The 26,286-nt window shown below is 41.9% G+C and overlaps 1 protein-coding gene across 15 annotated transcripts in view; it reads right to left on the bottom strand.

Moving 5' to 3' along the window:
* Positions 1-4,846: 4,846 nt before the first annotated feature.
* Positions 4,847-26,286, bottom strand: part of plecb (plectin b) — a 119,077-nt gene continuing 97,637 nt past the window's right edge. For 14 of the 15 annotated variants that reach the window (XM_083761880.1, XM_083761881.1, XM_083761878.1 and 11 more), the window contains 8 exons: positions 25,639-25,995; positions 25,432-25,515; positions 25,220-25,324; positions 24,292-24,390; positions 18,905-22,258; positions 6,694-13,807; positions 5,876-5,992; positions 4,847-5,696 (listed from right to left, as the gene is read on the bottom strand). In XM_083761880.1, the coding sequence (XP_083618006.1) occupies positions 7,631-13,807; positions 18,905-22,258; positions 24,292-24,390; positions 25,220-25,324; positions 25,432-25,515; positions 25,639-25,995 (10,176 nt within the window). In that variant the 3' untranslated portion in view covers positions 4,847-5,696; positions 5,876-5,992; positions 6,694-7,630. The remainder of the gene's footprint in view (positions 5,697-5,875; positions 5,993-6,693; positions 13,808-18,904; positions 22,259-24,291; positions 24,391-25,219; positions 25,325-25,431; positions 25,516-25,638; positions 25,996-26,286) is intronic. The other variant, XM_083761883.1, reaches the window with a different exon arrangement.

Genomic DNA, 26,286 nt, shown 5'->3' with positions numbered 1-26,286 from the left:
ACTGGGACCAGCGGCGGAGCAGACTGACAGCATTACCATGACAAAGGTCTGTGGTCGGATGCAGTGCGATAAAGATAAAAGGCTGCAGAAACCAAAAGCTCTCCGAAACGCCACAACCTTCCATTTCACAGCACTCCTTTCACACTGATGAAGGCTGGATAGCCGAAACGTTTGTCCCTGTTCAAAAATGCAATAAATATTTTTAACTGAAGTCTTGGTGTGTGCGACCCACTACCGTTATTTTGATATGTTTTGAACGGGTAGCGCACCTACAGTCGGAGTGTGGTGGTCACATGAAGAGTAATAACACTCCTTTAGCCACCTTCAAACGGGCGTCCCTATATCGGGCGACATATTTCAGGAAATTTAAAATAGCAGATCTACAAGTTCAAAACGTCGCATCATGACACAATGTGAGCTGGCTTGTTGCACATCTGCAATTTTCTTTTCTTTTTAAAATATGGCTTAAGACATACCATATGCCTGTGCATCCCAAAGAAAACAGACGGTTTTCTGGCTAGTGATTTGACAACATTGAATTTCTTACAAAAGAATATCTCCCCAAACTCACCCTAGTCATTGATTATTACATTTGATATACAGTAGGGCTGCATCAGAGAATGCATTAGCTTGAGAAATACATTCTCTCATTTCATTCGGTCATCTGTCGCTCCTTACAATCAACCCCCCCACCATACAATCAATAAAACAATCAAACAATCAGGGCAATGGAGCACTTGCATGGACCCCATCACTAAATTACCTAAAGCCAATTTATAACAATAAAATACATCAAAGACACTTAATCCTTTTGTGTGATGAATGCACAAAGCATTTGAAGGGGTTGACCAACCATTTACTATGGCTATTCAAAGAACCCTTACCATCTTAACTGCTAAATCACTGTATCAATGTAAATGTTTTGTTGCTTGGCTTTGAACTTTCAACTGGAGTGCGCTTACCCGAATAGTGCAATATACTGTAGAAACAATGACCTTTATTTAAAAGGCTGAATTAATTATGTCAATGTTGAGTCATAAAATCAGACAACAACAACACAGACAACACACCCATTCTACTGTAATCCCAAACATATAAACAGTAACTCGTGTACAACAAACGCCTCCTCGATCGATGGCCACATCAAAAAGCTCTTGCTGCCAGCTCCTGCTTTTTCTTTTCGTTCTCGTTTTGCCTCATCCTCCCATCTGAGTCTAATGTCCTTTCAGTATGTTCGCTCATGTGTGCCGAGGGCCTCCACACTGGTGAGCCTGGCTGTCCAGCACTGGCACAATGGAGCCCGATTACCCAGTCTCTCTTATCCTAAAGAAGTCTCACTGCAGGACATGCTGAAGGACCACCTCAGGATCCGTCCATGCATGTGTCTGCATCCTAAAACCCAGAATCCCTTGCACTTCTTCTTACATTGTATATAAACCGTCTCTGTGTGAGACAGTATATTGCTGGAGAAGATCCAGACGTGACTGAAACTTCTATCCGATACTTACACTAAACTAAACTGTGGGAGAAAGTATACTATAGCAGTGTGCTGACTTTGTTGTTTTCTTTATGCATGTTTATTATTTGCAACACATAAAAATGCATTCATGTTGTCTTCCTTTTCCCTATGATCTTGTTCTTGCATATTCTCATTGTCAAAGAATACTTCTCTCTGTCACCCACTCCCCCACCCCCCTTTCTCTCTCTCTCTCTCTCTCTCTCACCCACCCTGTCTCTCCTCCTTTGCAGTTTACTACTGTTTGGACAGCATTACCCTCTGTGGATCCAAAAGCATTTGCTAGGCATGCTTACCCCACACCATGGGGACAGTGGATTAAATGAATGAGGTTCGACACAACTGACTGGCCACATTTGTACTCTTCTTCAGTTTTCACCCAGCCCTCACAATTACAACACAAACCGCCCGCTGCCGCCACAAGGATCTATAAGACAGCTATTGTCAAGTCCTGAGAGCATCATATCAAAGGATAACAACTTTACTTTACACAAACTTTCGGTGCATTTAATGATGGCCATTTCTCTTAGCAAGCACTCCCAGGTGGCTCTTCATCTTGCTCTCAGCGATGCTTTGGTGTGGGGACAATGATCCCCATGGAGCAGGCTGATGTATGGTATAGGACGTTTTGATGACTGAAGCACGTGAGAATAAAAAATAAATCCATATGAAGTGAACCAAGTGCTGTGATGAGAGAGGCAGAGGTATGGAAAGAGAGAGAGGCATAGAGGAATACATTGAGACATACAGTACAGCCCAACTGACCGTGGTGTCCTCCTGAGGGGGCAATCTCATCTCCATGCTCTTCAGCCAGTGCCTGAGGGCTCTGATTTGTTCCCTGAATTCACACTGCCACTGGCTCTGGTCCTCTGTGTCTCTCCTGAAGCAGAGATGACTATTACATAATAGCTATTGGCCTACGTGTAGACTAGAGATTACACAGATCAAATGGCAATAATAATAACACTAGTCTACGAATAAAAAAACGCCACTGATTGTTTGAGTACAGTGATACAGTAGTGTAATTCCTTATTGTTACTGTTGTAATATGCACGAGGCTTAATTGACCCACATCCCAGTGTCTGTACATAATCTTATACCTATGATTAATATCTGTCCATAATCTTATAGCACTAGCATATAGCAGTAAGGTTGATGAAGAGATAGACAGCCTAACGCAATATAAGCCAGGACTCAATTCCACAATTGCAAGTTGCATTGGCAAAATTAGCCAAAATAATGTACAAAATTCCCACACTGACGAAGGCCTGTGCGCTGAAACGCGCCTGTTTGGTTTGACTGCTGCTGCGGATCCTATATCATTATTAAACAAAACTCCTAAAGACTATTACTGAGAGTGCAGATTTTATTCTCCTTCTATGAATCTGAATCTGCACCCGCCACCCAGGATACGCCTGAACCCTTATGGACTATGTCCTTGAGTCGAGCGAGCCTTTCCTTTGAAGCGAATTGCCAAAATAATGTACCTAATCAATATGGATTTTACTCAACAAGGAAAATGGCTAAAAGATGCATCATTAGATCCGAGGCATCTGTCTTCTGTTGGCCTGGAAGCTTGTTGCATCTGAATGTGTCCACTGCGCACAGAACCCATTCCACATCTACATATAGGCCTATTATGTGTCTTTGTACTGCTGGAACATCCAGAGGCTCCAGTCACACTGGGCCACAAATCTGAGACAATCAACCAACTGTCATCTCAAGCTGTTTGTTGGGTCTGGCCTGTCAGTTGGTGGTCATGTTGTATTTAAGAGGCCACACACGACACAATCACACACATCCATTAATGCTTATTTCAATCCAAACACATATTGGTATATACATAGCCTAGGTTTTAAATCAAACTGTTTTCACCAAAACTGACTGCAGTCATCTATTAATTAAAAGGTATCTTTTACAACATAAAATTGCCATACCCATATGTCTGATCCTTTGACGTAAGCGTTGGTGACCCAAACAAAGTATCTCTTTCATCCTGAAAGAGGCAACAATAAAGCCACTATAATTGAAGAATGTATGGTAAGCATGTAGGCTATATATTTATTTATGTTACTCCTAAGGTTAGCTTATCCTATATCAGGGGTAGGCCACCCTAGGCATGGATGCCAACATTGGCACAGGGAGCTGGGTGAGATCACTGGCATATAGGCCCCATGTGTTTTTCTTCTTTTTAAATGAAATATAAAAAGTCTGTTAAATTTAGTCCCCTCACATCTAAATGCATTCTGCACATAAGTCTACATTCATTTAAACTATTTCAAAAGAAGAAAATAAAGGTATATGTATAGCCATATGAACAATCAAAATAGTTATTTATAGGCCTATACATATTAAATTTTGATGTGGTGTCAATAATCTAACTTAATGTTGACATGGAACTGTGGCACACTGACTATCAAGAAAATTAAAACATGGCACTTCATGTCAAAAAGTAGCCGCAATTTGCAAATCTAGAGTTGCAAATTGCGGCTAGTCAAAAAGATTGCCGACCCCTGGACTATATCATGCTTGCACCACTTATTTGATGACATATGCTTGTAACTGATTTTGGAATGAAAAACATGAGACATCGTATTTTGGGGTGAAAACCAATTAGCCCATAGTAGAAGCAACTCAGTTGTATGGCGAAGTACAATTATGATCCGTCTGTCATATGATGCTATTGCTAGGCCTACTATTTACATTTTACTACTCCATTCTGAGGGTCCTTACCTCCCTGTCTCCTGGTTCTGATGGAGGGTACAGGGTTGGGAGGGAAAGGGTGAGGTCTGAGTCGCCAAGGGAGCTCAGGGAAGAATTATGTGAAGTGAATGTCCCATTGCTGGCGATGACAGGCTCTTCCATCACACGTGTGGGCTAACATTTGGCACACACAAATGGTACAATCAAAAGATAAAATGCTAATGCGTGGCTACTGTACTGACTAACTAACACTAATAGGCCTATGTCATGATTCATGTTGTAGGCTTATGTATGTAACAACTAAACACTGTGGAAAGTGTTGTTGTTGTGTCAGATAATCGGTCTTTCTTTAGTTTACTTAGTTTAGAGTAGACTCACTTATTTCAGGGTAACCTCGCCTCACCAGGCTTTCCACCACCTCGGAGGAAATTTGAGGTTGAATTGAATACGTAACTTAATGTTACAGTGCCCTCTCGTGGTAACTAAAAGCAATTATATTTAGGCTTGTCAAGATTTCCCTGTGGCTCTTTCTAGAGATGTGTGTTGAGTTTAATCAATACACATTGTTCACTAGCTAAATACAAGTTTTCCTTGTTTATCTTGTGTTTATATGAATGAGAAGCGTAGTTGTTGAAAGCACATTTATTTACATTATAGTGTTATCTTTAAAACATACAGAATCCACTCACCATGCCTTTCAAAGCAAATATCTGTTCATAATGATATCCAACCAGTTAGTTTTAATTAAATGCTGCTAACGTTACACAGCATATAAAAACAAGTGTTATTGAGTAGTTACATTTTCACTTACTTTCTTTATTTTACATCTATCTTTACCCAAAACATTCTTTGTAAAGTTAATAAAACATGCAGGGCATAATAATATCAAAAACATGATGAAAAATGAAAACAGAATATAAAGGATTTACAGTGGTAAAACACATTCAAAGCAGAACAGAAACACTTGGCACAGGAAAAGAGTTCAAGCAAAAATAAAAGATAATGCTTCAAAATCATTTTCAGTTTCTCAAGAAAATGAGTAGCAAATTGTCAACTGAAATGTAGAATTTCTATATAAAACATACATTCATGCAATGTGTGTTGTAACAAATGGCACATCTCTCAAAAAAATAATGTTAGCACTTTGGTTTTGACTGAATTTACAGTGAGACATTACAGAAAAATAACTACTTCGTGGACTTAAGACTACGTAAATGAAGATGCACTATATACAATGGCTACAGTTCATCTTCATAATAACAGACATGAAAGTCCACACATGTGTGCATTGCCAGCTTTTCCAAAAGAAATATGTGGACATAATGATTGGCATTGATATTCAAGTAATGATTAAATACAGAAAGTTGATGGATGAAGAATTGTTCCTAATGCATCCCAAGATGGTGTCAGGCTCACAAGTCTCAACTTTCTTCAAATGTGATGTGTAACGGAAGAAAGGACATACTCAATGGCAGATCTAGAAACAAAAATAAATAAAAAACACAATTATGATTTTAAATCAAACCAAATCATATAAAAAAAGACAACAAAAGATGAAATTTGATGAAAAAGAGAAAAAAAGCATAGATGAACATGCAAATAAATAAATTATGTCAAATGGATGTGGTGGTACTGGCTTTTATATAGTTTGTTTACCTGCATAATTGGGTGAGGGTGATGTTGGCTCACAAATCCATCCAAGTTGATTGGTTCGTAAGCCCCTGCTAATTGAGTATGTGAACTCCCATGGTGGATGCTGAAGGGTTGGGGTAGCTGTTAAAAAGAAATACAGATTCATCAATCAGTGTTGATTTAGTTGACTAATACTAAGACGAAAAATGTTCGTCGACTACCCTTTTTCACCGACAAAGACTAAATGGAAACTAAGCCATGATGACTATAACTATATTGACAATTTCGTCAACAAATAAAAACTAAACTAAAATGTTAATGAGGGACTAGTGGACAAGAGATCCAGTATAAGTCGTTTTACACTTGGTTGCATGCTGAAAATAGCTGAATAACGCAGTGCGACGCGTTGTGAGCTTGTAGATCGGCTATTTTCAGCAAGTGTAAAATCAGCCATTACCGCCAAAATACATTTTAGTTGACTAAATCTACAGTTGATTTAGTCGACTAAAATGTATTTTCATGAAAATCTCATGACATTTAGTCGACTAAAACTAGACTAACACTAAAACATTCCAGGTGACTAAAATGTCACTAAAACTAAATGAAGTTTCACTCAGACTACCGTATATGACTAAAACTAAAATAGAAATTTGCTGCCAAAAACAACACTGTCATCAATACATAGCAATAATAAAGTTGGAACACAAATTATTTGCCTGCTAAATCAAGTTACAAGCGAGTTGTATGGGGTGGGGGGAATGGAAACAGGAAAATAATAATCTGACAAAAAAAATAACAGATGAGTAAAGACAAAAAAAGAAAAGAAAGAAATAGCAACTTACAAGAACCTAAACAACAGTTGCAGGTCAGGGACAGCAGGACCAAGCCTTACACCACCTTGGGACTGAGTTTACCAGGAACACAGGTTGAATTGGTTGTCCAGTAATGGAGTGTATACAATAATGATATAATGAACAACAGATGGGATGTTAAAGTCCACTGGCAAGGGGACATGAGTGCACTGTAAGAATGGCTGTGAATGATGGTTGGGGGTCCACATAATTTTAATGGATGCACTCTTTTCCAGTGTTTTATTGTGGTCGTGTAATTTTCCTGTCTTACTCGACGAGGAGCTGGCTAAGCCAGATGAAACTAAAATAAATCGGGCCAACCTCTATACAAACATTTACAAAATGTAAAGGCATCTACATAATGTTGAACACTACAGTATATCTATGTTGGCATATCTCATTGTCTATCATCAAAAGGATAACAAAAAAATAGAAGATACTCTTATGTGTCAAAGGAAAAGAAGGAATACTGGAAAAATATCTCTTTTCAAAGTACATACTATATATATATATTAGTTTCAGACGCGTAAGTATACAAGTTTTGTTAAAAAGAATAAAAGGCAAACTATAAAATCAGTTGTGGTCACTTGGGAAAAAAAAGAAATTCACTGTATTTCTTTCAAAAATATAAATTGATTTGATGCTCAATATTAACTTTTCTCGCAGTTCGTAGCAGTTAAGGCTGGATATGTAAGGCATGGGCTTAGATATCTATTATATATGAAATAACTACATTTTCAGCTACCAAGCCATTTCTTAATGTGACCACGTGCATAGCAGAATAAATAATTTATCTATTTTTAACCTAAACTATTCCTCATGAATTATGCAACTGTAGTGTGCATTGGCATCATAATTGATGAGGCCCCATGTTCTTATTGGCCTTTTAACTGCTAGTGCTTTAAGGGCCAGGGTTAACTAATCCTGGTTAGAATCGGCGGCTGTAGCCGCCGGTGGAGCTGGAGGAGGTGAAAGAGGAGGATGAAAAGTTCATGCTGAAGCCAGAGCCAGCATCAATGCTGCCTCTCCGAGAGCCTGATCTCGATCCAGTCCTGGAGCCGGTCCGGGAGCCACTGAGAGACCCTGGCCCGCTGGCATTGTAGGGGCTAGAGAGGCCTTTGCTGGACTGTGAGCAGGCCTCGAGCAGCCTCAGACCAGACCCTTCCTCCACCATGCTTCTGTCCATGGCATCTTTGAAAGAGATTTTGAGTTTGGTTTTGGGACATGTTAGATATTTGGAGTAAGAACTGACATCTCTCAGCTTCTGAGCAGTGCGAGCATCAATGGTGCCTTTTCTGATGGACTCATCTAAAGTCACTCTGCCCTCAAGGTCTGGCTCAATAAGTCCACCAGTGAGATACTGAACCTCAAGGAAGCGCTGCCCAGCCTCATAATACAGCCAGCCTTTCTTTAAAGCCTGGGAGGCAGACATCTTTGTTTTGGTTCTGGGGTCCTCAAATCCATTGAATGCTTTCTGGGCCAGGTTGATGCGATCAACCATGACTTTATCCAAAAGACCTTTTTCAGTTGCTTCAGGGGCGGTGAATCTCTCCCCAGTTGTGGGATCAATTATTCCACCTGTGCAGGCCTGGGCCTCCAGCAACCTTTGACCTGTGATGTTGTCTACCAGGTTTCTGTGCATAGCCTCAGTGATCGACACCTTCTCCAGAGTGTCTGTGTCCAGGATTCCAGCTACGGGGCCGGTCACTTCTGCTGGGTCATTCCAGATGACTGCTGGTGCTTTAATCGTGGGTATGGGGCTCATGGAGGTGGAGCCAGTGGTCGACCCAAAGGAGGATGTGCGAGAGCGGAAGCCCCCACTGTTTCCAGAGAGCATATCTGCAAATTCTGTGATGGACAAGTTTCCAGACCGATATGTATCAAGAGCTTTCTGATCAATGAGACCACGTGTGAGAGCATCGTGAACATCATACTGTCTTCCTGACCTTCTGTCAATTATAATCGATTTCGCAGTACCATCAGAGGAGGTGGTGGTGACCTCTTCCCATTCACACTCTTGCTCAGCAAGCTCCAGGTAGGTCTGGTGGTCGATGAGTCCTTTCCTGTAGGCCTCATACACAGTCATCTCTTTGCCTGTTTCTGGGTCCACAATGACAACCCTGCGTTTACGCACAGAAGACTTGGAGGAGGATTTCCTTTCACGTTTCTTCTCCTTGAGAAGCAGAAGCACCAGGCCAGTGTTTGGGTCAGTAAAACACCTTTCCATGAGCTCAAGGTAAGTTAGATTTTCCTCGGTGTTGGGATCAAAGAAGCCCTTGGTGTCATCTGATGGATCTGTCAGTATCTCATTCATCTCTTCATCAAAGAGTCCACGTTCAAATGCCTCCTCGACTGGCAGACGATGACTTTCTTCAGGGTCAATGATTCCACCGGTGGCAATCTGTGCCTCCAAGAGACGGATGCCATGGTCTTTCAAGATGAGCCCCTTTTTCATGGCTTGAAATAGAGAGATTGTCTTGCCTGAATAGGGATCTCTGTAACCTGTCACTGCACGCTCAGCAGAGCGAAGCTTGTCTTTGAATTCTGGACCGACAATGCCCATTCTGACAGCCTCGTCGACAGTCAGTTTGAGGTTTTTGATTGGGTCAATGACATACCCTGAGGCTGCCTGGGCCTCAAGCAATTCAAAGGCAGTGCCTGGCCTGATCATATTCTTCTTCATGGCTTGGTAAATTGACAGACGTTCATTAGTGGTCTCTACATAAACACCAGCAATACAGCTTGTGCCCTCAAGATATCGTGATAGTCTGGTGCTAACTTCCTCCATTGAAATGAGACCTTCATTCAACTGATTGACAGTCTCCTGGTCAATGATATGTGACCGAAGCAGCTCCTCAATAGTGATTTGCTTCCTCAGTCCCTTGAACATAAGCCTCTTGTCTCCCAGGGACAGGACACGCAGCCCACCTTCAAATTTACATCTCTTGAGCAGCTGAGCATATGACAGCTTCTCCTCAGTGACAGGGTCAACGAATCCCTTCACAGAATCATTCAGTCTCTCATTGGTTTCCTTGTTGATGTACCCTCTCTGTGTGGCAACATCTGCTGGGAGGTGGAATTGGAATTCAGGATCAATGATGCCCCCAGTGGCAGTCTGGGCCTCCAACATTTTTAGGGCATACTCCTCCAGTACAAGATCTTTCTTCATTGCTTGGAAGAGAGAGATGGTTTTTCCACTGTATGGATCTTTGTATCCTGTGACTGCTCTCTCAGCTGACAGCAGTTTATCATGGATCTCTGGGCCAACAACACCCTTACGAACAGCCTCATCAACAGTGAGAGTTTCATTTTTCACTGGATCAACAATGAATCCTGTGGCAGCTTGTGCCTCAAGGAGGCTGAGCGCAATTTCTGGCTTCAAGAAGCCTCTCTTCATTGCCTGGTAGATGTTCATCTTAGACATGGAGTCAGTCATGACCCCAGCAACACATCCTGTGCCATACAGATATTGCTTCACACTGGTCAGCTCCATTATGTCCTGGATGTTCCTCTTGCCTTGTTTGAGGAGATTGTACGTCTCCAGGTCAATGATGCGGGCATTGTACAGCTCTTCGATAGTTATCCTCCGCCTGATTGTGGTACATGACGTCGCACTCTCCCCTCTGATGATCTCCCTTTGCTCCATTATCTCGATAATGATGATGATCATGCGTTCTTTAGTGATATTACCAGAGCGATATTCGGCCATGAGCCTCTCTCTCTCCCGCTCTGGGAGTAGATTAGAGTTCAGTACATCCCAAAGATTCATTTGCTTATCAGCGAGACCTTCAATTATTGGAAGATCAATATGGGTACTGGTCAGGTCACTCTGTGTCTGTTCCTCAGTGTAGAGGTATGTCTTCTCCACAACAGTTGGAGTTGGCGACTGAGGCTTAGACAGTGTGAGGAGAAGCAGGCCTGTCTCTGGGTCTTTTGTGCACTTGTCTTTCAGCTGCTTGTATGTTACACTCTCATCAGTTTCGGGGTCTGAGAAAGCTTTGGTATCATCGCATGGTTCAGAGAGGGTGTTGGCAGTTTCTTTGTTTAAAATATTCTTTTGGTACGCAACATCAATGGGGACACGGTGACTGTTTACAGGGTCGATGATTCCTCCCGTGATCATCTGTGCTTCCAACAGTGGCATGGCATGCTCCTTCAGGATGAGCTCTTTTTGCATTGCTTGGAAGAGAGAGACTTTCTCACCTGTGAATGGGTCTTTATAGCCAGTGACAGCTTTTTCAGCAGCGAGCAGTTTTTCATGTAGCTCCGGCCCAACAAGTCCTGATTTCACAGCGTCATCTACCGACACACACTGGTTTCTCAATGGATCTACGATGAAGCCAGTGGCAGCTTGGGCCTCAAGAAGTGAAAGCCCGGTGTTGTGTCTAAGAAGCTTCTTCTTCATAGCCTGATAGATGGTCATTTTCTCCTTTGTTGAGTCCATATAGAGACCGCCTATACTGTCAGAACCCTGGAGATATTGTCTGACATTGGGATTATCACTGACTTGTTTAGGTGTAGTTTTGCCTTGCTTCAGTAGGTCAAAGGTTGATTTGTCAATGATTTTTGAGTCGTACAGGGAGCTTGCTGAGACAGGAGTTCTGAGACCCTTGAAGTTGGACTGCTCTTGTTTCTTGGCCTCTTTCTCGTTTACAATCGTGATGACAATCCTTATGATCTTTTCAATCGTCACCTTGCCTGACCTGTATTGTCTGATAAGGTCAAGTCTTTGTTCCTCTGTGAAATAATCAGAGTTAATGATTTCCCAGAGGGTCATCTTCCTTCCTTTAAATGGTCCAGACTGAAGCTCTATGATTGCTTTATTCATGGCCTCTTTGGTCTGTGCCTCAGTGTATGTCTGCACCTCTTTTGTGCTGATGGCTTCATCAGAAAGGGGAAGAAGCTGGAGGCCAGTGTTCTTGTCAGTGACACATCTCTTGAATAGCTCTGAGTAGGTGACATTTTCCTGTTTGTTGGGGTCAAAGAAACACTTTGTTTCATTTGTGGGGTTGTGCAGAATCTGGTTAGTTTCATCGTCAAAATAGCCTCTCTTACAGGCAACATCATGTGGGACTCGATGGCTTTTCACTGGATCGATGATGCCGCCTGTGGTCAGCTGTGCATCAAGCAGACGGATTCCTTGTTCTTTAGGTATGAGATCTTTCTTCATGGCTTCAAAGAGAGATACAGTCTTTCCAGTGTATGGATCCTTGTATCCTGTCACCGCTCTTTCTGCAGATAAGAGTTTTTCGTGTAGCTCGGGGCCAACAACACCTGCTTTAACAGCTTCATCGACAGTGTGCTTCAGATTCTTTACAGGATCGACGACATATCCTGTTCCTGCTTGTGCCTCCAGCATATTCAAAGCAAGTCCTTCCCTCATCATGTCCTTCTTTATTGCCTGATAGAAAGACATTGTCTCCTTTGTTGAGTCAATAACCACGCCTCCAATACAGTTTGTACCCTTCAGTGCTTTGTGGACAGGCACCATTTCAGACACCTCTTTCACTGTTGTATTACCCTTGTGCAGTTTGTTGTACAGATCTTTGTCAATGACCTTGGATTCCAGGAGCTCAGTGGCAGGGACAGGGGCTCTCAGGCCATCAAAGGCAATTTCGTTCTTCTTTTCTTTCTCCTCTGCTACAGTGATCACAATCTTGATAATCTTTTCTATTGTGATTTTGCCTGTCTTGTACTGGCGGAGAAGGTCCTTTCTCTGGTCCTCTGTGAAGTACTCAGAATTAATGATTTCCCAGATAGTAACTGTTTTGCCCTTGAATCTTCCAAATGGCATAGACACAGTTGTTTTGTTGAATACTTCCTTGGTCTCCTCCTCTGTGTAAATCCTAGAGCACTGAGCAGCCTTATCTGTGATTGGCAGGATAAGCAGACCGGTGTCTGGATCAGTGATACACCTCTCCATCAGCTGAGCATATGTCAACGGTTCCTGTGTGCTGGGGTCAAAGAATCCCTTTGTGTCGTCTGAGGGATCCTCCAGAATTTTGTTCATCTCTGTGTCATATTGTCCCTGTTTGCAAGCTGTTTCAATTGAAACACGGTGGCTATTAATAGGGTCAATGATGCCACCAGTAGCTATCTGAGCCTCAAGGACTCTAATGACTTGATCATGTTCAATCAGACCCTTCTTCGTAGCCTCAAAGATAGAGATTCTTCCATCGGTGTATGGGTCTTTGTAGCCTAAAACAGCCCTCTCAGCAGAAAGCATTTTATTGTGAAGTTCAGGGCCAATAAGCCCCTCCTTGACAGCTTCGCTCACAGTGAGTTTCTGGTTCTTTATGGGGTCAATCATGTGTCCTGTAGCTGCTTGGGCTTCCAGGAGTATCATGGCTGTACCTGGAGTGATCTTCTTCTCTTTCGATGCTTGATAGATTGATATTTTCTGCTTAGATGGCGTCAACAGACCAGCAATGCAGTTCTTCCCTTTCAGAATGGTTCTCAGTTTCTCATTATCGCCAAGCTCTTGCACAGTTGTTTTGCCTTTCTTCAGTTTATCAAAGTCTTTTTTGCTCAAATGACCCAGATCACGGAGTCTGCTTGCAGGGACCTTATCACGTATGCCATCGAAGGCTAAGGGATCAATTTTAACCACACTGTCCACTTCATCAACGGCACTTTGACCATTGAAAACGCTCTTTGTCGTCATCACCGTTGTCTCTAGGACTACTTCCTTCACAGGGACCATTTCGGATGCTTTCCGAGCCTCTTCAAGCTGCTGCAGTTGGTCCCGCAGTTTCTGGTTCTCCTCTGCCAGGATCCTTTCCTGCTCTAGCCTCTGCCTTTCCAGCTCCTGCATCTCTTTTTGTTTGTTCAGCATCTCCTGCTCAGCCTCCTTCTGCTTGCTGAGGGCAGCGTTCATGGTGTCCTGGAGTTTCTTCTTCTCCTCCTCCATTTGCTTTCGCTGGCGCTCTTGTTCGTCTTTGAGGACTTGGGCCTTTTTGACCTCCTGTTCAAACTCCTTCTCCAGCTTCCTTTTCTCATCCTCTATGAGTTTCTCCTTCTTCAGCAGCATCTCCTTCTCGTTCAGGAATGTCTGCTGGAGTAACGTCTTCTCCTGCTCCATTTGTTTCTGCTGAGCATCAGCCATCTGATGGGAGGAAAGACAAAATCAAGTTAAAAAAAGGTTTTTTATGATGTATGGCATATTCTCCACACATTCGGCTTGATTTAATTTCTTATAAGGTATAATTTGTACAATGCACTGTGCTTATGCATAATCAAATTTCAATAGTTTTTTTATTAATAGTTACTAAAAGTTTATGGAACCATTCTGTTCTAATATAAGATTTGTTTTTGTTTTGGCAGGGATTACTTTTTAAATAGTTTTGTTTTAATGACATTTTAATGGAATTTATGTATTTTAATTTCCGAACAACCATGGAGCATGATGCTAGAGCATATTTCCCAACGCTGGTATGAAGTAGTGGGCCACAATATCAATTAACTAATCAATGTTTGGATTATTTTCTTTGATAATTATAATTATTGAAAGGTTAAGATAACTAAACCGGTTTTAAACGTGTATACTGTATAATAATTTAGCTTAGTTACATTATGTAGTTATCAGCAGGTGAAATAGCAATAGGATTACCAGTTACTTATTAAGTAACTATATTAAAAAGCTCCACCTGGTGGTCACCAGTTTAGGCTCTGAGTGCCAATTCTCCCATTATAAAGAAAGAAATAATTTGTAATTCTATTATGCATGTAATGTGCATGTCATCACCTGTACACCAGATTAGAGGAATTTTCAAAAATGGATGAAAAAAGATATATATTTTTATAAGAAAAAAAAAAAAAAAAATTGCCAAGATGAGGGAGAGACGTCTTGACGCCCGTGGCATCCATTACAAAGACGTCAATCAGACGTCTTGACGTTTTTGGCCACTAAACAATTTGTGTAAATTTTGGAAAACGTTGCCAGTGATAATAAATGTATTTAATGAAGAATGGTTTTAATGGTTTATACACTGAACATCTTTAATGCCACAAATCACTTATTACAGTAAAAGGCCACTTTTACACGCCATTGGTCTTAGACAAAGCGGCAAAGTCCCGTTCCATTCTCACATTTTATTCTGCGTTTGCACGGAGACACAACAGTGATTGAAAACGCTGTAGTGTGCATGCCAGGTGGCTAGGTGGAGTGACACACTGCCAGATAGACGCATGCGTACTAGAACCACTTCCCTTCTACTTTACCACACACAAGGCTTTTGTTTACATTAACCAATGCAGCGGCTCGCTACATTTACATTTTGTAGGATGAGCGGGGCGAGGGAGCGCTTGCTCACATTTTGCTTCATCGTTTTGCCCATTTACATGAAGACGGAGAGTTTTCGAAGATTTCGACTCTGGAAGGGGTTTTCTTTTTTTTTCATTTGCAACCCCCATAAACGCCTAAACGGAAGCACATCTGATATTTTATTTTACCGTTTTCTATGGAAACCGCTGTCGTGTAAACGGGGCCTAACTAATAATTTTTGAGACAACTGTCTTTTGCCTTGCTCTGTCTTCTACAATTTTGGTGGTGACATTGTGACAACCACACACTATCAGACTACAAATAGCACTTGAGTGATCTTACACTGTACATCCCTGTTCAATGATAGTATGAGAGAGGAGGGGGATCTGAGCGGCTACCGTTTCTGTGTAATGTTTTCACCCATACTGCCCTACAAAGCCAAAGTGCTGTCACTACTGGAAAAAAACAATTGTCCGATAATGGGTTTAAAAGTGTTTACTTTGGGATACACAAATAAGTTGGTGTGTCCAAAAACATAGTTACTGCACTTTGGCTTTTTAGGGCAGCTTACATAATTTTAAATTGTGGGGGACATTGCATACAGTATTGTAATAGACAATCTGGACATACCGTGTATGCCTACATGTGTATTATGTAGACTCTACCTATGATTTCTTTTTTTTTTATGACGATAAATTCAACATATTTTTGGGAACAACTTACAAGGAAATATATGTATTGGTAATTACAGCATGGTGACAATTATAAAACGGGTTGGTAAAATCTTAAATCTGATTGGTTGATAGGTGTGGTATACCATGGCGATGAAGTCTGCCTTTGCACAGTTCTATAGCCTATCACTCCGCAGCTAAGAAAAATGCTAAAAGAACAATGGAAGCGTGTCGGTAAAACAAAATATTTTGTTAACATTTTAGGACTAGGCTATGCATTATTGATTAATTTGACATTTACAATAGCTAGTTTGTGCAATATTATGTAATATAGGATATTCAGGAGCTTTCATGAATTTATAGGGAATAACAACGCCTATCTGGCGCTTTTTTCTTTTAATTCTGTTATTGTTATCATTGTATAATGCTTAGATGTTATTGTATAGGTATTGTTAGAAACATGACTGAACTTCCCTTCTTTCATTAGCTCCTAATTGTTTAATGCATAATTAACTGTCATGGCCCAACGGGGGAGGGTTATGCCTTCCCGGTAGGCTCTCTGTTTATCGACTTTATGGCAAAAGGGCAGAATAAAATTAACATGAAACTTTTAGGAAAGGTCCATGGTCCCGAGACTACCTGGTTCAATTTGGTCCAGGGGGCAGACTTGTAAAGATTTGGCTTTTGGTGACTAGTTTTTTAATTTTGGCGTGGTGTTAGGTATGGGTGTAAGGTTTTGAAAAAGCTGTGCAAACTCGTTGGGTGCACCCCCTAGTGGTCTGTTTGCACAGACTCAAATATTAGATACGTATCATACTATAATTAACCGAATGTCTGAGTGTGTGTGTGTGTCCGTGTGTCTGTCAGAAACATTAATGATTATTTATTTATTTATTAGTCAATTACAAACGCACCCGGGCGCAGTACCCTTCACGGCCACAAAGGGGGGGGGGGGGGTAAGGACTAGTAGTAATAATTGATAAAATAGATTTTTGGATTCTGTTATTCTGTTTTTGGATGTGCTAAATAACATACACAAATTTTAGGAAAAATGAACAACCATGGCAGCGTCCACGGTGGCTATGAGATAAAATGCCTATAAACTGGGATTGTAAAAAATCATAACAATTATGCACTTCATAACTACTTTTTGAATTTGGGCATGGTGTTAGGTATGGGCATAAGGTTTTCAAAAAACATCACAAACTAATTTGGCCTTTCCCCTTAGTGGTCGGTTTGCAATGAAACCACTATTAGATATGTCCCATAGAGTTTTTCAATGGATTCTGTTACCATTGGGTGTGCGAAAAACAAACAACTAGAAAAGCATCTATTCAAGATGGTGTCCACGATGGCTGCCGGGAGCATAAAATGCCAATGGTTTCATTGAAAACCGACCACTAGGGGGGCAAGTCAAATTAGTTTGAAAGTGTATAATTGTTCAGATTTCTTATGTGATGGCTGCGAGGAGTCATTTAATGTCAAAGGTCACGAAAATGTAAAAATCTGTAATAGAAACAAATTGTCCAACTAACTTAAAGAACAAAAAATGACGTTATGTTACCCTTTATTTTTTATCATCGTCTATTATTGCGGATCCTAAAGCTACAATTAATGTCCATTGTCTCCCTCTCCTGATGAAGAAAGGTAATTGCAAGAATGTCTGAATCATAGATATATATATAAGAAAGGCTAGATGCCTCTTCCGCACTGCTGGCCAATGGAGAGCGACGTCAACTACGTGGCGGTGTGCTTCACTAGGTAGCTCGCCCGCTCATAACATTGTGTCTATGGGGCATGTACTTTTTAAATAACCATAACTTGCTCAATTTTCTACCAATTTCCAAACAGTTTGGTTTGTTATAAACATATCAGAGACGTATGACATATAAATATATGATATAACAGCAGATAAACATCCTGAATCATAGCCACGTTGATTACGTTTGTAATAAACGAAAACCATTTGTAAATCCGTCAAAAGTTGAGCGAGTTATGAGTATTTTTGTTTGAGCTGATCATCAGCTACCACAGAACGTAGGACTGTAGCAAGATGGCCACCGGTGAACGACGCTGGAGACTCCGCCTTGCGTCATCTAGCCTTTATATGTCTATGGTCTGAACTACAGCCAAGATGGTGGATCTAAGAGACTATCGCCTATATTGGCCTAACTGTATTGCCCTTGTCAACCAGTTGGTGTCCTACTCAACCCCAGGGTTTGCATTTCTCAAAGGAATAGACCACCTCCATCAACTGCATATTTTTGACATTCACTGCCTTTCATTCCTGATGAAAACCCGATAGGGTCGAAACGTTGAATCTTAAATAAAATACTACTGGGAGTATTATTAAGAACGGTGTGCAGACATCCTACCTTCTTTTTCTGTATGTTCTTTTTTGTTCAGCACCCGTCAAACTTTTGAGATGTGTGTGTTTCCATTTAGGATCTTACGACATTCACTGCCGACATTTTTTCCCCCCTTTTTCTCCTTTGTACACTTTTATATTTGTTGATGATGTGTATTTTTGTGTTATTTTTATGCTATGTTGATGAATTGAATTCCTTGGAGTGGTTGCACCACTCAAAAACAGAGAGAAGGGCTGGGGAGAGCGGTGGTTTGCTCTTCGCCACGGCTCAGTGACGTCATGTTGTAGTTTTGAGTGAAGCGGTGGTCACCTCACCACAGAAAATCCAGACTATGAATAACGCTTATTTAAAGTATTAAATCAATCAATCGATTTGTGCTAGGAATGTACTGTATTAACCTCACGTCAACCCAAAAAGTCTGGTATTCATTTTAAAACTGAGCCGTGTTACATGTAATCCGGTTTATAAAAAATAAATGGGTTCCGGTGGTGGGTTTCTGGTTGGTGTTGCATTATTTTTGTTCCTCACATAAAACAGATCAATTATCTTTTTTCTATTTTAAATACAGCTTTCATTTGATTGGGTTTTATCTGATATGATTTTAAGGAACGCAATTTTATATTTTTATATTTTTAAAAACAAAACATGAAGCGGGAAAATATAAAAGCATTCCAACATTCCAGGATATAATCAACATGAACATAGTGCACCGTAAAGATGATGATGATGAAATCAAAGAAATTGAATTAAACAATGAAAAGGGTGTGATTTCATGATTAGTAGGTTTGATAAATAGAATAAAGGATAATTAAAGACAATTCGGGAAAGTGGTGTTAGTTTTCAGATAGACGGTTAACAATGACATAAGCTGCACTGTTATGCCATTTTTGACACAATACCTCTTTAGAATTATTTTGACGGTCTTCAGCCTCCTTTTTCAGTCTAGCCTTCTCGCGTTCTAGGCCTGCGATAGCTTTGCGCAATTCCTCTGCCTCTTGGCTGCTGCTTAGTCTTTGGCCTTCCAGTTTTTCTACAACAGTCATTTTCTCTTTGGTGGCAAGTTCTGTCTCATGGAGACGGGCAGCAATTGCATCTGCTTGCTCCTTGAATTTCCTAGCCTCCTCTTGAGCTTTGGTTTGGGAATCACTGAGTTGAGACACTTGAAGTTTGAGCTTCTCTGCTTCCGCTCTAATCTCCAGCTGTCTCTTCCTCTCTGCCTCAAGTGACTTCTGGTAGCCTTCTGTCTCTTGATCAAGACGCTGTTGCATTAATTGTTTATCTTCAAGCAGCTTTTGTGCCTGCTCTTGGGCCAAGTCTTTCTGCCTTTGTAGCATTTCAGCCTCAGCTTTCAATTTAGATGCCTCTTGTAGGGCTTGCATTTTTTCCTTGAGCATCTTTTCTGCGAGTGCTCTTTGCTGATTGAGGTCAGCTTCAGCAAGCTGTCTCAGGTGTGAAGCTTCATGGGCCTCTATGCTGAGTCGAGCAGCTTCCTCTGCAAGCCTTTTCATATTCTCAGCCTCTTCTTCAAGGACTTTCTGTGTGTTGTCTTTGTCTTTCTTAGTGAGGCGTTTGTTTTCATCTTCAATTCTGAGTTTCAGTTTGAGCAGCTCCTCCATCTGGACCTTGACTTTGTACAGCTCCTCCTCCACCTGTGCCTTTTGTTTGACAGCATCGCCAACCTCATCCTTCAAGCGTTGCAGCTCTTCGTCAAGGATTGATTTCTGCGAATCGGTTTGATCAAGCTGCAGTTTTACCTTTGTGAGCTCTTGCTCTACTTGGAATTTCTGTTTCAGTGTTTGCTCTGCCAGTTTCTTGTGCTTTGCCATTTCAGCATCGGCCTGCTTCTTCTGTTTGAGTGCAGAAGCTTCTGCCTGTGCCCTTTTAGCGGCTTCAAACTCTGCCTCCTTCCTCAACCTCTCAGCATCCTCCTGAGCTTTGGCCTGATTTGCAGCTTCCTGTTCAGCAGCCTGTTTCTGCCGTTCCGCATCCTCTGCTTGTTGACGGAAAAGAGCTGCCTCCCTCTCTGCCTTTTCCCTAGCTAATTCTGCCTCTTTAGCATGCTTCTTGGCTTTCTCATACTCTTCCTTGAGCTTCTGCTTTATGAGGTTGTCTTCTTTCCGCTGGACAAGAACACTTTGGACTTGCTGTTCGGCCGCACTGCATTTCTGTGCTGCTTGTTGAGCTGCAACAATCTGCATCTCTGCTTCTGTGTCTGCCTCTTCTTTCTGCTTTCTGGCTTCTTCTGCTTTCTTTTTGAGACGCACAACCTCCTCTTGTGCTGCCTTGCGTTGCCTGGCTGCTTCTTCCTCTGCAGCAGTGATCTTCTTTACCTTGTCTTCTGCCTCCCTCCTCCTCTTCTCCTCCTCCAGCGCAAGTTTCCTCAATTTTTCGGCCTCCTCCTCAGCTCGGAGTCGACTTTGTTGAGTTTCATCTGCAATGTTTTTCAGTTTGTTCAGCTCTAGCTCTAGATCAAGCTTCCCAGATGAGGCCTTTTCAAAGTTGAGCTTGAGAATTCGGATTTCCTCTTCAACAATTCGTCTCTGTTTCAGAGTGTCATCCACGATTGTCTTTTGTCTGTCCATCTCAGCCTCAGACGACTTCTTGAGCATGACTATCTTCTCCTCAATGTCTTGTTTATGCTGGGTGGCCTGATCTTCCAGAGCCTTCCTCTGGTAAGCCTCATCCTCAGCTTGCCGTCTGAGCCTCTCATTTTCAGCCTCCTTCTCCTTCAGGGCAATTTCAGCCTCTGTTCTCATACGAGTGGCTTCATTGATGGCAGCAAGCTTCTCCTTAAGGATCCTTTCGGCCTCCGCTCTCTGACGAGCAGCCTCTTCCTCAGCAATCTGCCTCTGACGCTTGGCTTCCTCACAAATTGATCGAAGTTTGGCGGCCTCTTCTGCCAGGTCCCTCATTTTGGTCGCTTCGGTCTCAAGGAGCTGTTTGCTTTTTTCTGTGTTGGACATGCTCTCCTTCTCTGCCTTGGTCTTCATTTGAAGGAGCATATCCATTTCACTCCTCACTTTGATCAGTTCATCCTCCAGCTGCTTTCTGTCTTGTTGTGCTGCGCTGACTTCGTTTTTCAGTCGGTAAAGTTCACTATCAAGGAGAGATCTCTGCTGTTCTGCATGGTCAAAGTCTGCCCTGAGGCGTATAAGTTCTTGTTCTGCGGTGAGCTTTTGCTGAGCTGTGCCCTCGGCTATCTTCCTCTGCCTGTCCAGTTCTTTCTCAGCCATCTCCTTCTGCTTCAGTGCAGACTCTTCAGCTTTGGCTCTCTTTTTGGCCACACGCTCAGCCTCCTCTTTTTGTTTCTCAGCTTCCTCTTGGGCAATGCTCTTTTTGTGGGCTTCTTCCTCAGCCTGGAGCCTCAGGCGGAGAGCCTCATTGGCCTTTTGCCTCCATTTTTCAAGTTCTTTTTCAGCCTCCTCCCTGGCCTTTTCGGCGTCCCCCTGTTGTTGCTTGAGTCGCGTGGCCTCCTGCTGCAGTTGCAGGACAGTGCCATGCTCTTGTTTAAGAGATTCCTCCAACTTTGAGGTCTTTTCCATGTAGGACATGCGTTTGCTCTGCAGCTCAACGGCGGCACTCTTCTGGGCTGCGTCCTGGGCAAGCTTGATTTGTCTCGTCTTCTCTACCTCTGCCTGCTTCATTTGCCTTTCGGCCTCCTCTCCCTGCATCTTGAGTTGTTCAAGGTCTTCCAGGGCTTTTTGCTTTTGCCTTGCAGCTTCCTGTTCTGCTTCAGATTTGCGTTTGAGTTCCTCCTCTGCTTTGCGCTTCATATGGGTCTCCTCATTGACTTGTTTGCGGAGCTTTTCTGCCTCCTCTTGGGCAGCCTTCCTTTGTTTCTCAGCTTCGTCCGCTTTTCTGCGGAGCTGTTGTAGCTCGTTCTCTGCCGTGGATTTCTGTTTCACCGTTGTCTCCAGTTGCATCCTGATGAGATAGATTTCCTCCTCAATCTTGACCCTGCTTTGCAGAGCCTCTTCAACCTGGTGGCTTTTGTCCTTGATCTGCTGCTCTGAGAGGTTTTTGAGCTCATGAAGCTCCTGCTGGATGTTGTGCTTTTGCTTTTCTGCATCTACAGCCACAACTTCTCTCCTGCTGACTTCCTCCTGCATTTTCAGCTTCAGCTCACGAGCCTCTTGCTCTGCCTTGGCAATGGCCTTTGCATGAGCTTGAGCTAACTGCTTCTGTTTGTCTAACTCGGCCTGCATATCAGCCATTTTTTTCCTCTCTTCCGCTTTGAGTTTCTCTGCAGCTTTCTGTATTAGTGGAAGCAAATGGTAAAGGAAGAATTGTAATTAAACATGAAAGGTTAAATTATAGGTAGCACTTCACATTAACCAACTCAAATGAGTGTGTACTATAATTACTTTGGTAATCACAGTATAAACACACTGATATGAGCATTTTAATGTATTGTATTACCATGTTAAGGTTAAAAGTTAGCTCAAAGATCAAGTCACACGTTTAGTTGCATATTCATTAAGATGATGTTAAATTCACGATGCAGTTAAAAGTAATTATTCAAGGCAAGACAACACAAGACAAATGGATGATAGGGATGTATCAATTAATGTATGGAAACAAAAGATCACTTCACAATAAAGCAACGAAATCATATGGCATGCAACTGTAGCTCTTTTCTAAAATATTACTCTCAAATGTGCGCAACATTAAACTGCATATCAGCAAGATTCTTTCCTTTTACATGAGCTCATCTGGTTTAGACTACCATAGTGGTATGAGCAATGCTCAAATTTCCACTTGTATAACACCTCACTCATCCCATTTTACAAACTATAAGAACTGCTCTATATATACTCTAATATTAAAACTACACTAGATACATCATTGTTATACATTGGAGATGGGCTTGTTGCTTAAAGTAGCCATTTACATCCTCAGTAGTCTCTCAAGACAGACTGTTAACAGGGGTCGCTGTTTTTCCGAATATTTGCCGATGGGATTCTCAGATTTCATCCTCAGTAACTTCTTCTGATCTCTTTCAATTCATAGGGGGTTCTTTATGTCACTTGTCAAGAAAATGACATAAAAAGGACAGACAAGGCCAAAAGGACGGTCAAGCATTAGGCTAAGAGACCACTTTGCAGTAGGTTAACAAGATTGATAGTGCCCGTGAGCAATAGAAATAGTAGAAGAAGGAAGGATTTGTTAAAACCACTTAAACCCTATATACTGTATATATATTTTGTCAAACGACAAATAGCAAACAAGTAGCATATCTGCAAGCTCACAACGCATCACAATGTGATGCATTGTGTTGCTTGTACTCGCAGGGTCAAAGTATTTAATAGCAAAGACAATTGGCAAAGTTGCTGCAGTAACATAAGAAAGAAGTGAAAGCAGATCAGGCAAATACATATATATAGTATAGTTTGAGAGAGATGGGTGAGGATGAGAGACAGAATGAAGGATATAGATAGATACCTGACGCACTGTGTATAATTCTCCTCTTTAACGCCCATACAAGTTAAGCATTCATCATGACAAAGCACTGGCAAGCAGTTAAGAGAAGCAAAGGAAAATAAGGGTTAGAAAAGAAATCAAGACTTTGAACTCGAGTTAATTTGAAAAAGGACCATTTGAAGACCATGGAAAACAGCCTGACTCGAGGCATAGTGAGAAGTTTGAAATACAAAGAAGACAATGAGAAAAGCAAAGGAAAAAAACAACACAGTGAAAGAAAGCCCCCCTATGGCAAATCTACAATGGCACAGCACTTCACATCCAATGAATGAAGATGGATTGGCCAATTTAAATGATTTTAAACTTATAGTGGGGATGCTCTTCAACCTTGGTCGCATTATTCTCAGTACATTTCACTAATGCATTCACTTCAAACTGCACTCCAAAGTTCCAAACAGCATGCGTCCACCACAACGGGTTATTGTTTGAATTAAGATCCCTAAAACACTGCTATCTTATTAAAATATTGACATGGCTATGGGAAATACTACAGCTTAGCTACAGTATGCCAATGTTTCATGCTTTTATGTAAATGCAAAGGAACAAATCGTCACCAGTACATTAATTGTGTGTGCGGGGGTGTTGAAGAGTGAACATAATATGTGCGTGCATGTGTGTGTGTGTGTGTGTGTGTGTGTGTGTGTATGCATGCGTGCGGTTGGAAGGTCGGTTGATTGGTTGGTTGATTGGTTGATTGGACGGTCGACCGGTTGGTTGGTTGGTTGGTTATTTGGTTGATTAATCGGTTGGTTGGGTTAAAGTTAGACCTCGGACTGGTTCTGAACCCCAGTGAGATGTCACGCACCTCCTCGCCCTCCAGGCGGCGCTGTGAGTCTGTGATGAACTTAATGTACTGACTGGTCAGGGTCATCAGCTCGCTGTAGCGCGTCCTCAGAGTCACATACTGATAAGACAGAGGAAAAAGACAATACATAAAGGTCATCGTTTTATGCTGCCGGAGTAGGTCACCTCCTAGCCTGGGCACCATTTCATTTCGGTATATGATCCGGGCTGGAGCCGGATGATATGCTTACGTCATGTTGTAGGCAATGGTTTGCCTACAACAAACAGGAAGCTGTTTGTTGCTTCCTGTTTGAATAAAAGCAATAAAAGCTCTCGTAAGCGAGAGCTTTTATTGAGAGGGAAAAGGAAGTTGTCGCCGCCTGTTCATCCTGTCTGGCGACTACAAAACAATACTACAACATGACGTAACCACATCATCCGGCCCCAGCCCGGATCATACAGACTTTTGAAACAGAGACCAGGCTTTCCTCCGTGGCGGTGGAAAGCCTGGTGAGGCGAGGTTAGTCACCTCCTAGTCCTAATATCGTTGCTGTTGGGAGGAGGACACCACATAACTTTGAGGTTTTGTGTCGTTTCGAAAATATTGAACCAATGGAAAGTAGTAAAAAGTGCTTCGGACAAAACCTCTTCATTCCATTAGGCCCTCAAACTGTCTGCTAAAGCAACTAACTCCACCACCTCTCCCCGTCTCATGGAAGTAATTGACAATAATTATATAAAGTCACAACACCAACTTTGATGAGGCAGTATTGTTTTTTTCCCAAAAAATTAATTTTTAATTTTTAATTTCCTGAAAAAAGTTTATTTTTCATTTGTTGAAAAAGTTACGTTTTGGAGTTACCTATAGGTGGTTTCTTCCCAACAGCAGAGACATAATACACATTTTCCCTAATCGTCGGTTTTTCCACGGTAGTTTGTCAGAAACCAACCTCCTGAATGATGTTATCAGATGCAGAATCCATTTTGGTCTTCTTAAGTGGGGTGGCCAGTGGTTCCATTTGAGCTCTGTAGGCCATCAACTGGAGTTCATAATCCTGTCAAAACAAAGAAAGGGTTAAAATCATAGTTATATTTCCTTAATATGACGCTGTACAATATTCACAATATTATGTCATCTTGGTTGATGCTTAGCTTACTGTACCTTGATCGTGTCAATGTAAGACTTGGCATATTCTTGACACTCATCAACTTTTTCTTTGTTCTTCTCTATCTCCTCCAGAAGTTTCTGTTTGGAACAACAACAAAAATCCATGGTTCGTTTTATTATGTGGTTTATGGGATCATCTCACTATTTTAACAAATGACCCAAACAAAAACAAAAACCTTTATTACTGGGAAAACGATGTACCTTCTCCTGGGCAAGTTGCTCCTTCAAAGTTTTGCTGTCAGTGATGGCCACAGCCTGGATCTTCTCTTGCCTCTGCTTGGCATCTGCGATCCAGCTGATCAGCCAGTCGTAGCTCTGCCGGTAGTAGCCCAACTGGCGACCCAGCTGGTCAAGCTCCCTCAGGCGTAGGTCGATCTGGGGGAACACGAGCTTCCAGCGGTCTTGGAGCCCAGACAGGTGCTGGCGGTAATGCTCCAGGTCAACGTCACGCTCACTGTGCACGTGGGACATCTTTTCATTGACCTCAGAGGCCTTCTTCAGTTCTCCCTCCAGGGCATTGAATACCGGCTGTTGGCCTTCGGCTTCAGATCGCATTTTCTAAGGGTTAAGCAAAAAGCAATGTCCTTATACCAATGGATTTTCCACATGTTCAATATAATGTAGTATATAAACCAGTGTTGCTATTGGCTATAATACATTAATCGGTTTTAACTGACAATCAATGCATCTGATACATACAGTATCAAGGGTTGGATTGGGGGTGGGAAGTGAGGACGCTGGTGTCGACTGTTCGCCGCTTCACCTCCCAATGTATGAATGAATGAACCATTGTAAGCGCTTTGAGTAGGCACATAGTGCATAGAAAAGCGCCATAAAAATGCAATTCAT

The sequence above is a fragment of the Protomyctophum parallelum genome (genome assembly GCF_964188405.1).
Source record: "Protomyctophum parallelum genome assembly, chromosome: 3".
Taxonomy (NCBI): Eukaryota; Metazoa; Chordata; class Actinopteri; order Myctophiformes; family Myctophidae; genus Protomyctophum; species Protomyctophum parallelum.
The sequence above is the reverse complement of the archived record's forward strand: the minus strand, read 5'-3'. Positions and strand labels throughout refer to the sequence as shown.